The sequence below is a fragment of the Rhineura floridana genome, chromosome 1 (genome assembly GCF_030035675.1).
Source record: "Rhineura floridana isolate rRhiFlo1 chromosome 1, rRhiFlo1.hap2, whole genome shotgun sequence".
Lineage (NCBI taxonomy): Eukaryota > Metazoa > Chordata > Lepidosauria > Squamata > Rhineuridae > Rhineura > Rhineura floridana.
The window spans coordinates 185,074,449-185,089,573 of record NC_084480.1 but is presented as its reverse complement, the minus strand read 5'-3'; the positions used below and the strand labels follow the sequence as shown (position 1 = coordinate 185,089,573).

Sequence of the window (15,125 nt, the reverse complement as noted above, 5' to 3'; positions counted from 1 at the left end):
CTGATCTTCACCACTTAGTCACAACACCCTGAGAATTGAAATACAATCCTCATTTTTCTCCTCAGCTATTCTCTGGCCTTATTCCTCACACTGCCCTCCTCAACCAACTCCTTCTTAACTCCAACCAACTCTTAACTGATACATTCTCATAAACCTGATAGCAATTCACTATCAAGTTTGTAAGAACTTTGAAGTATTTCAGCAGCCTCCCTATTTTGCTAACAAATTCTGTGAAATAAATGCAAAGAAAATCCATTTGAACTTTTAAACTTTATTAGATTTATATTACAAATTTATAAAGTCAGTCATTTATTACACCACTGAATTGAAAGCAAGCAAGTTCTGTGTGTGTTTATAAAGTTTTGACAAGTAACTTATTTAAAACCAAACAAGTTAATTCACTTACTTCATCATGAAGTACGTCAAGATAAATGGCATAAGGAATTGTTTTCATAGCAATTTTCACAACTTTAGTTTACACACAAATTGATGCACACAGAGCACTGAGTAGCAGTCTTGAGTATGTAATTATTATTACTGAGCCTCAGTCCTGAAGTTCCACCTGTACTATTTGCATGTATAGATATATGTTTATAACTGTAAAAGAGAACAATTTGAAAAACTTGTTCTATATAGATTTCCCCCCTCAATTAGGCTACCAAAAGTGCAAAAACCAAATCAGAAGTGAATAAATGAGCATGGTAATTTCAAAACAGCTTAGAACTCAGCTTCATATAACACATATCAAGTTGTTACAAAACCAACAAAGGGAAACACCAGTTTAATCCCTCAGTGTTTACATGGCACTTTTTCACCAAGCAACAGCAGAACCAGTCACTTAGAAACCACTATCCACATAAATGAAAACTGCTAAGTAATGAAAAGAATGTTTCTGTGCTCATGGGCTCTGATCAAGAGTTTACCCACAAAATGGTGTTGCTCATAACTAGTACCACTTATAGTAGATTTGCGCTGGAATACATGGATGCGGAAACTTTGTTCAGATCAAGAGATAGATCGAAACATGCAGTTACAGCCCTCCTGTATTGATGCAGCACAAGTACATTGTGCTGACTGGAGGAGCATGGGGCTACACATTCAGATGAGTCCTCATGGATCTATTCTGCATCCATGTGGCTTAAATGTAACATAGTGCTTCCTTTCAGCATGTGTTTGGGATAGGGGCAAAAGACCTGTTTAGGGTGTGCAAAATCCCTACCATGCAGAAAAAAAAATCACTGGAGTAGGGTGCCAGCAGTACAGCTTCACTACATGTATAGAAAAGGAAGTGCATTCTCATTATTATTTGGAAAAGCCGCAATTGTGCTCAACGTGTTAGCATGTTTATAATAAAAGTATATATACCAAATAAATATTTGTCTGTGTCCTGCGAAACAAAATCCCGTCACAGAAAAGATCTGTGCAGATGAATTGTAGTTATGCTGTTATGGGATAGTTGTAAGAATTTGTTTGTAAATGAACAAGAAAAAAGCAACCTTTAAAGTACAGAATATTAGGCATAAATATATTAGAGGCCAGTTTATCAAACCCAAAGTCTCTGTGTAACAGCACCTTAAAAATTCTACTAGGAATGTGAGTTTGGCCCCCCCTCTTGTTACAATTTTAAGCCAATCAAAAGATTGTTCAAATAACTCCACTCATTTAAGTCATAATGCACAAAGAACTTATACTTGCATGTATTCACAAGTCAGCCATAAATAGTCAAAGTCACTTCAGGATTTCTTGCATACTGATAAAATGCCATCTAAGATAGTTAATGGAAAGGCAGGGTACAAATATAACAAAAATAAACATGACTTACTCAACAAGACCCTCATTTAATATCCTTCCACACTATTATTTCCAGTAAGGTGCATCAATATGGGCACTCCTGTAATTCTGAAGCTGACCGCAAAAAGAAAGGTGAAACAGAATGGTACACAATAGAAAGAATTTTAAGGAAATTTACAGATCACTGTTGATTACACACACACACAAAGTTTTATATTTATTTATTTTTATATTTTATTTATTTTTATATTTTATTAGATTTATATCCCGCCCTTCCTCCCAGTAGGAGCCCAGGGCGGCAATTTCAAGTGCAGCAACCATAGCCAATGGCTGCCTGACCATTGATTAAAATGCTATTTTTTTTACCACTACCAGCAAAGCATGAGGCTACATGCTATTGTAACTGAAGGATAATGGAGAAACTAACTGCCACGTTTTAAAAAAAAACCCAACAGGCTCACAAAATTCTCCCCAAATCCATACATTCACCACATGAAAATATCCAGCATTGGAACAGGATTTATAGCAAAGGCAATTCAAGTTTAGACATAAACTCTAAATATAAACTTATTCTCTCAACAATCCTGCTGTTGATTAAGTTCAAATTGGTACAGGACTACACCTTTTTGATTAAAAAGCTGATCTTGATCAATTCATCTGGATTCATCAATATAACTGGAATCCTTCATTCACAGTTCACTAATTCAATTACCTGTTTTTTCAAGTGAAAATTTTTAATGACACTAATTCTCATGGAAGTATTAGATGTGGTTGATTTGCTGCCAATCCATGTCCTTGCCTCACCCCCACCTGTACTCACCCTGGGCTGGAGGAAAGGTCTGAAGCAGGGAGCCTGCTCTATGGGTGTACACTCCCAGCATGATTTGGGTTCCCTGAGGGAAGCCTAAACCCATACAGCAAGCTCCTCACTTCAGACCTCTCCCCAGTGCATAAATGGCAGGCGGGAGAGCTGACGACGAGACACAGCTGGGTGCCAGCTCCTCCCCTCATGTGATTTTATTTGTGAAAGTTCACCTTCCAAATGAGATAGAATCCATTTATGTTATACAAAATGCCTTAGATATAACTTGTTAATTTCTTGAACTTACAAACGAAAACTTTTGCAGTGTTGGATGCCGGTTGTTGTACACATTCAATTCTCATTACACTCTATGCTTATCCCCCATAGCTTGTTACACAATATTGTCTTGGCACATATCTTTTCATCTGCTGTTTCCATGATGAACTTTGAATACAAAGTTAAATACAAATATTTTGACAAAAATGATCAGAAGCTTTTCACTTCGACTTTTCAACAGAATAAATTTCACATTCATTTCTTCAGTCCTGTACATCGAAGTAGTCAATCACTGGCTCTTCTTTGAATCCTCTCTCTATGCTGCTATTCCCATGCCTGAAATTAAAACAGAATATTTAAAAACTTATGGAGAAATAAAAGTAAAACTTCTGTGTAAATATCAAAATTTGGTCTTACCTAGAGAGTCCAGTTCTCAGTAATGCAGGAGCATTTTTGACAAAATAGCACCTCATCTTGGTCAGCAGGCAGGGTCACCTTGCAAATAACATTAAAGGGGAGGGCTTCCTCTCAGTTTCCAGACTATGCCCGACACCTAGAAAAGCCCTTGAACTTGGAGAATAAGACTAAGTCCTGTTACAGCAACTATGAAAACAAGATGGGCTAACAAAAACTATGGAGGACAAAAGGAAAGGTTAATTTGACTGGATTAAAACATTCTAAGACCACTAGTGGGATGTGTGGACTCCACAAAATATGCCACTTCTCCTCTTCCCACGCAAACATCATGAATGTGCATGTGTGCTGTTTAAGGATTGCTGGGTTGTCCTACTCCATTCTCAGTTAAAACCATATTTTCCTTTCTTCAGGATCTTCAGGATTTCTTCAGGATCCAAATTTTCCTTTCTTCAAGATCAGAGTGCTCTTGGACTCAGGTACTGCTTGTGGGCTTCCCATGGGCATCTGGTTGGACACTGTAAGAACATGATGCTGGATTGGATGGGCCACTGGCCTGGTCCAGCAGACTCTTTTTGTGATCCATGACCTGGGAGCAATTACCTAGCAGAGACAAAGTGCTCTCCATTCTTGCTCCTCTCTTATTTGCCCGAGCAGTTAGGAGAGCAGCTGCAGCTGGATCTGTCCTCTGCCTTGGACCTTTTGCTGTGAGATGTGAATCCTCCCTACTATCTCAGGGGGACCCTTCCATTAATTTAGAGAACACTTGAGGGTCTGCATAGTATCTCTTCAGATATAAGGTACTTCAAGTAAAGATTTCCTCAGAAAATGCTAGTTCTCTGTGTGGGAGGCAACAATGCTAGCACAATTGGGATTATTTACTGCACCCCACAGATGACATTGAAGCAAATAAGACACCATCACTGGCCACATCAGTGTTTCCCAATATGACAGCCATGGGTTTTAAGACATTGTGGAACACCATGCTAAACTGTCCAGCAGTGCAGAGGCTGAACCTCTCTGGCAGTGAATTAGTTGACCTCCCTTTCAACCCCAAGACATGGGTAGCTGGAAACAATCTGCATCTGCTGGATGGCTGATCTATTTACTTTTTTCTTCTCCCACTGAAGCAAAATACAGAGTGGGTGCTTTAGTCACTAAAAAGGGAAAGAGGAATAGAAGTGAGGCAATGCACAGAAGAAAGAGCAGGCATATTTGGGACTCGGGCTTCTCTCCAGACTTCTGGATTGAACTGCTCCTTTTGCAAGCAAATCTCCAATTACAATAGGGGAGGGGGACAGGCTGCTATTCATGGCTGTAAATGCTGCTAACCTGGCAGCGACTGTCTAGTGGCTGAGGAGAAGCCCCACCCATTGGTGTTATTTGCAATGTGATCCTGCATGCTGGCCAAGAGGAGCTGCATTGCATCAGTCAAGACTGTCCATCACTAGCAAACATCTATTTTAATCCAGTCAGTAACATACTTAGAGATGCATATTTCTTTTTTAAAGCTTTTCCCACAAAAAAATAAGAGCACTCTGCAGTTCAAAACATATTGGGAACCTTGTACAAAAGAAACACTACCACTCCATATACCAATTGCTGCCTGCTTGTTCTACAAGAACTAAACATACTTTATGTAGATGGCTTTTGACATGTATATGAAACCACTAGAAGATGTCATAAAGGGATTTGGAGCAAGGTGCCTTTGGTATGCTGATAAAACCTGTCTTTCTCTATTCCATGTGAATCATGAAAAGCAGTTCAGGGGCCTGAAACTGAATCCAGGCAAGACAAATGTACTATCTGTTGTAGGTTCTTGGGTCCATTTAGTAGGGAGACTGCTATTTCTAGATGAGGTTGCACACTCGACAGAAACAAGTGCATAGGAATATACCTTGGTCCATTAGTGTTGCTCGAGGCCCAGGTGGCCTCAGTGGTATGGGTGCCTATTTCCAGCTATGGCTTGTTCACCAGCTACAGCCCCTTCCTGGATAGGGACAGCTTGGCCACGGTGTTAGATGCTCCAAAAATATCCCAGTTGGGTCACTGCAGTGTGCTCTATGTGGGGGCTACCCTTGAGGACCCCCAACCCAAATTTAAGGTGTTAAAACTGACACACAAAGCCACCTACAATTTAAGAACATAAGAACATAAGAAGAGCCTGCTGGATCAGGCCAGTGGCCCATCTAGTCCAGCATCCTGTTCTCACAGTGGCCAACCAGGTGCCTGGGGGAAGCCCGCCAGCAGGACCCGAGTGCAAGAACACTCTCCCCTCCTGAGGCTTCCGGCAACTGGTTTTCAGAAGCATGCTGCCTCTGACTAGGGTGGCAGAGCACAGCCATCATGGCTAGTAGCCATTGATAGCCCTGTCCTCCATGAATTTGTCTAATCTTCTTTTAAAGCCGTCCAAGCTGGTGGCCATTACTGCATCTTGTGGGAGCAAATTCCATAGTTTAACTATGCGCTGAGTAAAGAAGTACTTCCTTTTGTCTGTCCTGAATCTTCCAACATTCAGCTTCTTTGAATGTCCACGAGTTCTAGTATTATGAGAGAGGGAGAAGAACTTTTCTCTATCCACTTTCTCAATGCCATGCATCATTTTATACACTTCTATCATGTCTCCTCTGACCCGCCTTTTCTCTAAACTAAAAAGCCCCAAATGCTGCAACCTTTCCTCGTAAGGGAGTCGCTCCATCCCCTTGATCATTCTGGTTGCCCTCTTCTGAACCTTTTCCAACTCTATAATATCCTTTTTGAGATGAGGCGACCAGAACTGTACACAGTATTCCAAATGCGGCCGCACCATAGATTTATACAACGGCATTATGATATCGGCTGTTTTATTTTCAATACCTTTCCTAATTATCGCTAGCATGGAATTTGCCTTTTTCACAGCTGCCGCACACTGGGTCGACATTTTCATCGTGCTGTCCACCACAACCCCGAGGTCTCTCTCCTGGTCGGTCACCGCCAGTTCAGACCCCATGAGCGTATATGTGAAATTCAGATTTTTTGCTCCAATAGGCATAATTTTACACTTGTTTATATTGAACTGCATTTGCCATTTTTCCGCCCATTCACTCAGTTTGGAGAGGTCTTTTTGGAGCTCTTCGCAATCCCTTTTTGTTTTAACAACCCTGAACAATTTAGTGTCGTCAGCAAACTTGGCCACTTCACTGCTCACTCCTAATTCTAGGTCATTAATGAACAAGTTGAAAAGTACAGGTCCCAATACCGATCCTTGAGGGACTCCACTTTCTACAGCCCTCCATTGGGAGAACTGTCCGTTTATTCCTACTCTCTGCTTTCTGCTTCTTAACCAATTTCTTATCCACAAGAGGACCTCTCCTCTTATTCCATGACTGCTAAGCTTCCTCAGAAGCCTTTGGTGAGGTACCTTGTCAAACGCTTTTTGAAAGTCTAAGTACACTATGTCCACTGGATCACCTCTATCTATATGCTTGTTGACACTCTCAAAGAATTCTAATAGGTTACTGAGACAGGACTTTCCCTTGCAGAAGCCATGCTGGCTCTGCTTCAGCAAGGCTTGTTCTTCTATGTGCTTAGTTAATCTAGCTTTAATAATACTTTCTACCAGTTTTCCAGGGACAGAAGTTAAGCTAACTGGCCTGTAATTTCCGGGATCCCCTCTGGATCCCTTTTTGAAGATTGGCGTTACATTTGCCACTTTCCAGTCCTCAGGCACGGAGGAGGACCCGAGGGACAAGTTACATATTTTAGTTAGCAGATCAGCAATTTCACATTTGAGTTCTTTGAGAACTCTCGGGTGGATGCCATCCGGGCCCGGTGATTTGTCAGTTTTTATATTTTATATTTGGGCCCCAAGTATCTGCACTTCCTACCACACTGCCTTGACTGGCTGTTAAGATCAGCAGAAGAGGCCATGCTGGTAGTACCACCAAGCTATGGTACATGAGACGGTCTTCTCTGTGGTGACCCCAGTTGTGGAATGACCTCCCTCTGAGGTGCATCTTGCACCATCATTGAATGATTTTTTTATGATTGGTCAAGACGCACCTATTTACCCAGGCCTTTGTTGAGTAGATGTCTTCTTTTTTCCTGCATTGGTGTGTACTGTTCATCTATTATTTTGTAAATGTTGTTTGTGATTTTATTTTATGATTTTAATGTAATTTGTATTTGTTTTTAATCTGATATTTCTGTAGCCTGCCCTAGGACTATTTGGTGAAGGGCAGGTTCTAAGTACAAGTAATAAAATAAAAATCTGTCAAAGCATACAAAAGAATAAAATAGGTTATATCATGCTTCTTGTAATTGGAGTAAAGCAAGCATAATTCAAAGCAAGCAAAACTGAAGATAAGGTTAATGAAGTTATATTTGTTTCCATGAAAATGAATAAAGCTATGTAAAAGTGACTGAAAAAGGTCTGTTAAATTAAATAGCATAAAAGCATCAATCTATTTTTATATCCCAGTAAGAAGGTAGTAAATGAAGAGTTTTAGAGCATACTGTGTACTTAAAGTCTGTCCAAGTGTATAAAAAAAGTTTATTATAGTATTATTGAGCCAACTGCGAAAAAACAAGCATAACTAACTTGCAAAAGTGCAGATAAAATTAAGCTAGAACTCGACAGGCTTGCATGAAACCTTGTATAAGTGCTGACTTTTACCAACTAATAAGCAGAAAGAAATTCAGTGAGAATCTCCACTCCTAAAAATGCATATTTCTGCATTGTTTGCATCATCCCTCCTGCCTTTATGGTGTTTCATGTAGACTAGATCACAACGTAACACTCTGCTATAGGGATCACATAAAGATGGGGCATCATGCCACTCCCTTTCAAATGATTGGGCTCTAAAGCAACACAAAACATGTACAGGTCAACCAGAGGTACCAGTTTACTAAGCATGTTGTTCTTAAAGAGATCTGGAAATAACCTGGTTTACATGGTTAACTGTTCTCTCGAATGAGGTAATGAATTAATTAGGGAGCAACGTGTTCACACAGGCAATAAGACAGAATGCTGGTTTTGCCAGCTAGCCAACTTGCATGTGATTGCATCCACAGTCAACCTGAGAAAAAACACTGATAAAAATACACTGACAGCTTGCTTTTCTGATCTACTAAAACACAAATATTTGAAAGGAGTAGTACTCACTTTTCTGATTGTTTGTGATGAGGAATAGGTGGTGGGGCCCTGGTCTGCCTCTCCTTCGTAAGCAGCGATGTCAGAGTAACTGTTGGGCAAACTGATTTCCCTCTGGAGAAAGTAAGGCAAATATCAATAAGCTTTGACAAAGGATGCCTACATGGCTGCAACTAGACTTCGCTTCCTCTCATTCCCTCACAGCCACTGCTATTTCAAAATAAAAGTTTTGAAGGTACGGGGAAAGCATGTTCTTTGTACAGATCTCTCTTCACACAAGGATTTTCCAAGTTAGGAAAAGGCTTTCATTTACTAGAATGCATAATTTGAAAATACTAGTTAGTGCTGGGTATTATACAGAGAAATCCAAAGACAACAAAATCCACAAAGTGCAACACTAAGGGACAGAAATAGGGATTCCCCGCTCCCCCAGTAAAGCAACAAACAAGTTTATGAAGTCCATGAATATGGCGGGGGGGGAGCCTATGCAACTAACTCATTGTGCTTATGATGAGTCTTGCTATATTTGAAAATCTGGCTTGATGGCAACTGTTACAAAATTTAGATATGCAAAAAAAAAAAATGAACTGAATCAAATGAACAACATTTTCAACAACAGGAATGCTCATGGGAACACATTTCTCTCCTCAACACAAAGTATTATTTTAAAATATCTGACACAGAAAGAACGCATAAGATGTTTGCGCAGTGTAAATGTAAAAATCAAAGCAGTTTAAATACAGCAAACACAACGATTACAGCATTTCTTAAGGTGATTATTTTGCCATTTATAACAAGAAAATGGAACAACATACTTCACCGCACTGATAACAACATTGCGCTTTGGTTCGTTATCATAGCTCACACTCTCTATGCCATAAGCCTGAGCAAGCTCATGGATGATTCTGCGGTGTTCTCTGTTCATGGGTGGGAAACAATGACTCTTCTTTGTATGCTTGCTCTGGATTAGAGAGAGATTACTTTTATGAAGTTTGAGAAGACTGAAATACGGAGTTTCAAGTTTCCATTATGTACAAATCTGCGTGGCAATGTTGATAGAGAATTCATTATCTACTGTAAATATGTGTCACTTCCTTGGATCACAGCTATTAAGTATAATAGGGGGTGGGATATAAATTTAATAAATACATCATAAAAACCATATAAAAATATTCATGTGCATTTTTATTTATAACATACTTTTTTCTCTCTGCCCGTTAGGTAATTTTTTTTTACAAAATCAATTTTAGTTTTGATCATGGCTGAAATGCATACACATTGTTTAAAATTAATATACTTTGAAATAAATTGCTCTCCCTACCCGTTACTAACCTTATTTACTGCTTCTATAAGGGCTTTCATTTCTTTCTCAACTTCACTGACAAACTTTATATCTTTTCTGCAATAATGAATAATTACATCATTAACAACAAATGTAAGAAAGAAGGGCTACTGTTATCTACAGCATTTGAAATACATGTGTTTTTCTAGCATGATTCATATAGGATACATCGTCAGGAGTTTTAGACTTTCACTTGAATCCTATTTCATCATGATTCACTTTAAAGCCATAATTCACATTACCTGCTTTTTTCCAAAGTAACTTTGAAAAAGCTTTTCCTCTGTGGAAGAAATTATTATACTAGAATGCAATAATGACATTGGTTTCAGATTCTGATGCTGTATGTTTCATACATATTCCTTCATTGCTATTTTTCTACAGTAGGTGTCGCCAACCATTTTGGATCAGCAGACACATTTTGGATTTTGAAAAAATGCTGTAGTCCCCAGTCAAAATGGATGCAGTGAGGGGCATGGCATAACACAAAATTGGAGAGTATAGGCATTGTCCTCTGGTCCAAACAGGCTGGCGACCCCTGCAGTATCATTGTTGCTGTCTAACAGGGAGCATTCCCCAGTACTAGGAAAAACATTCAAGGTGGCCACACTCACTCTTGCACACACACAAACCATAACACACTTGTCTCTCTCACACACTCATACACTTCACATATACGCATCCAGACATACAATTCTCCTTCTCACACAAATTACATACATACATATATACCTCCCATTCCTTCCTCTCACACACACCTCACATACATCTCTCTCTCTCACACACACACACACACACACACCTCACATACATCTCTCACACACACACACACCTCACATACATCTCTCACACACACCTCACATACATCTCTCTCTCACACACACACACACACACACACACCTCACATACATCTCTCTCTCACACACACACACACACCTCACATACATCTCTCTCACACACACACACCTCACATACATCTCTCTCACACACACACACACACCTCACATACATCTCTCTCACACACACCTCACATACATCTCTCTCACACACACACACACACACCTCACATACATCTCTCACACACACACACACCTCACATACATCTCTCTCTCACACACACACACCTCACATACATCTCTCTCACACACACACACACCTCACATACATCTCTCTCACACACACACACACCTCATACATCTCTCTCACACACACACACACCTCACATACATCTCTCTCACACACACACACACCTCACATACATCTCTCACACACACACACACACCTCACATACATCTCTCTCTCTCACCTCACATACATCTCTCTCTCTCACACACACACCTCACATACATCTCTCTCACACACACACACCTTACATACATCTCTCTCACACACACACACCTTACATACATCTCTCTCACACACACACACCTCACATACATCTCTCTCACACACACACACACACACACCTCACATACATCTCTCTCTCACACACACACACACACCTCACATACATCTCTCTCTCTCACACACACACCTCACACACATCTCTCACACACACACACCTCACATACATCTCACACACACACACACCTCACATACATCTCTCACACACACACACACACCTCACATACATCTCTCTCTCACACACACACACACCTCACATACATCTCTCACACACACACACCTCACATACATCTCTCTCTCTCACACACACACACCTCACATACATCTCTCTCACACACACACACCTCACATACATCTCTCTCACACACACACACCTCACATACATCTCTCTCACACACACACACCTCACATACATCTCTCTCACACACACACACACACACCTCACACACATCTCTCTCTCACACACACACACACACCTCACACACATCTCTCTCTCACACACACACACACACCTCACACACATCTCTCTCTCACACACACACACCTCACACACCTCACACACATCTCTCTCTCACACACACACACCTCACATACATCTCTCTCACACACACACACCTCACATACATCTCTCTCACACACACACACCTCACATACATCTCTCTCACACACACACACCTCACATACATCTCTCTCACACACACACACCTCACATACATCTCTCTCACACACACACACCTCACATACATCTCTCTCACACACACACACCTCACATACATCTCTCACACACACACACACCTCACATACATCTCTCTCTCTCACACACACACACCTCACATACATCTCTCACACACACACACACCTCACATACATCTCTCTCACACACACACACCTCACATGCATCTCTCTCACACACACACACCTCACATACATCTCTCTCTCTCACACACACACACACCTCACATACATCTCTCACACACACACACACCTCACATACATCTCTCTCACACACACACACCTCACATACATCTCTCTCACACACACACACCTCACACACATCTCTCTCTCACACACACACACCTCACACACATCTCTCTCACACACACACACACCTCACATACATCTCTCTCACACACACACACCTCACATACATCTCTCACACACACACCTCACATACATCTCTCTCTCACACACACACACACACACCTCACATACATCTCTTACACACACACCTCACATACATCTCTCTCTCTCTCTCTCTCTCTCTCTCTCTCACACACACACACACACACACACACTTGAGCACCCCGTCCCAATGAGTGAAGGAAGTACTTGCCATTTCCCAAAATAAAAAATCCAAAAAATCCCCCCTCCCCAAGTAAATATTCAAAACATACATAAGGGCGACCAACCTGGCACCTGCAGGCACCGGGCTGGCAAACCCTATTCTAGAGAGAGAGAAGGTTACAAAGGAATAGTCACAAAGGAAAGCATGTAGCTACAAAAATATAGGACCATCCTTTCTGTATTTTATGGCTGTTAGAAGCAGTATAATCTTTGTGCTGAAGACCAGTATTCCCTTGCCTCTGCACAAATGTGTCTCTGGGATGGTTGATGCTGTCTTTGTTAACGCAGTGATATGATGGGGCAAGTGTTCAAAAGCCTCAATAATTTTATATACATTAGTAGGTTGCTACACTGATGATGTGGTGAAATTTGCTTATGAGTAAGTACCAAACTTCCTGTGCATCAGCAGATCAGTGCCTTCAAATGTGGGTGTGAGAATCACAAACAAAGCTTTGGGTAAGAACATAAAAACATCCTGCTGAATCAGGCCAACAATGGCTCATCTTGTCCAGCATCTTCTCACAGTGGTCAACCAGATGCCTATGGCGAGCCCAAAAGCAAGGCCTGAGTGTACTAGCACTCTTCCTACTTGTAATTCCCAGCAGCAAGTATCGAGAGGCATGCTGCCTCTAACTGTGGTGATAGAAGAGAGCTTTCCTCGCAGAGGGATTTCTCCATCCCCTTGATCATTTTGGTTGCCCTTTCCTGAACCTTTTCCAACTCCACAATATCCATTTTAAGGTGAGGTAACTAGGACTGTACATGGTATTCCAAGCTTGGTCACACCATATATCTGTATTAATGGTGCTGTGATATTGCCAGTGTTATTTTCTTTCCTTTCTAAATGAGCCCTAGCATGGAATTTGCTTTTCTCATGTTGCCGGTGAAACTCATCAACTTCGATTATAGGTCCACCTTGTGGTCGCAGGCAGGAAAGACAAGTTGAGAGAAGTAGGTCGCTCCCAGCATTCCTCTGTTCGCTTTCCTGACTACATCGAACTGGTTGCATTCTGCCTTTGCTCCCACTTTTCTTCAGGTTTTTTCTTCTTCTTAACTATTATTGTCTCTTTCAAAGCCCTTTCTCCCGCTATACTGTTCTAGTGACTGTTTCTCCTTTTTAAAAAAAGTTCCATCTTTCCACCCTTTTTTCCTTTCCCTGCTTCTACTCCTAACCTTAGCCCTGTCCGGGGGGGGAGGGGGAAGAGAACTAAACCGTCATATCTTCCCTTCACTTACAACTAATTCTTTTGGCCTCAGTCCACTGCGACTTCATGTCAGGGGCATGTGTTGCACTCCACCTGCCTCCTTTTCCTCAGTGGGACTGCTAAAATGGTGGTCATTTACCAGAGACATCTACAGCTCCTGCACTCCCTGCAGCCTGCAAGGCCAAACAAAAGCACAGACGTTTGGAACCCCCTATGGCCAAAACGAAGCCCTGGGGGCAAAAAAGCAGTGCACCATGGAGCCGTCTGCCTTGCACCATGAACAGCAAGTATTTTCCCATACCTCTCGGCCACAAAGCAAAGCAAGGGAGGAGAGACTTTTCCCACTGCCATGGTGATACAGGGGATCAAGTTTATCAGCAGTGGGCTCCCTCTCCTTATACCTCGGGAGACGAAGTGTTTCTGGGACCCCTCCAGCCTTATCCCAAGTCAGACACCCTCCATCCTATACTCAGGGCTCTGATGACGCTGGCTAAGAGTTCCTCCTTAGTGCCAACATACTGAGGCAAATTAAAGAAGCCTTAATGGGAGAATTATCAGCAGAGTTAAGGGCCGCCCCTCCCCCTCTTGCTGCTTGTGAACCACAGCACAACGTGCCCCATGATTCTGCAGACCCTGGTATGCCTTCCTCATTGCATGCCAGGCCTCCTAGGCAGTTACTGGCGCACACTAATTGCTCTAACCATAGCCAAGCCCATACTTCCACGGAACATGCCCCTACCTCCAATACTCCTAACCCTTTTGTTTTGGATAGGGGTACATCCAGGGTCACCACCCTCAGGGATGACCAGGTCATCCTTTCTATGAATGCAGATCCTCTTGACCCTTTTGCAGATCCCAGGTCAGAGGGTGGGAAATGGAGTGAGGGCTCCATGGGGGAAGAAAACACACCCCATCACCTGTTCCATGTCTTATACTTTGCTTCACTGCTGCACAAAGTACTGACCACTGTGGAACTTACTTCTGCTTCTACTGACCCACCTCCAGCCCAGTTTAAAGGCAAGGTGGTGCTACCTGAACCTAAAGCCTCAGGCAAATGTATTCCAGTACCTAACTCCTTTAAGGCTCTTACTAAAGTTGAATGGGATACCCCCTTCAGTATAAAAAAGCTGTTTCTTCAACCAATCAGCTTTATAATTTGGACTGTTTACAAACTTACTTAAAACTCCAGCCATTGACCACCCTGTTTTGGCTCTTGTGGCCAAAAATGTCCTGCCAAAACATGGGGATGCTCAACTCAAAGATCCTAATGAGAGGCGCTTAGAGTATTCCATACGTACAGTGCATGAAGCCACAGCTCTAACCATGTGTGCATCCTGTGCTGCTTCTGTCTTCACTAGTGCAGCTTTAGTTTGGCTTGATGATTTAATTGAAAATCCCAACCAGGATCCGGATCGCTTA

General features: G+C 41.8%; 1 protein-coding gene across 3 annotated transcripts in view; it reads right to left on the bottom strand.

Moving 5' to 3' along the window:
• Positions 1–306: 306 nt before the first annotated feature.
• NFX1 (nuclear transcription factor, X-box binding 1) overlaps positions 307–15,125 on the bottom strand; it is a 67,619-nt gene continuing 52,800 nt past the window's right edge. For 2 of the 3 annotated variants that reach the window (XM_061589066.1, XM_061589072.1), the window contains exons 21-24: positions 9,747–9,813; positions 9,230–9,375; positions 8,427–8,528; positions 307–3,205 (exon numbers count right to left, since the gene is read on the bottom strand). In XM_061589066.1, the coding sequence (XP_061445050.1) occupies positions 3,133–3,205; positions 8,427–8,528; positions 9,230–9,375; positions 9,747–9,813 (388 nt within the window). In that variant the 3' untranslated portion in view covers positions 307–3,132. The remainder of the gene's footprint in view (positions 3,206–8,426; positions 8,529–9,229; positions 9,376–9,746; positions 9,814–15,125) is intronic. The other variant, XM_061589080.1, reaches the window with a different exon arrangement.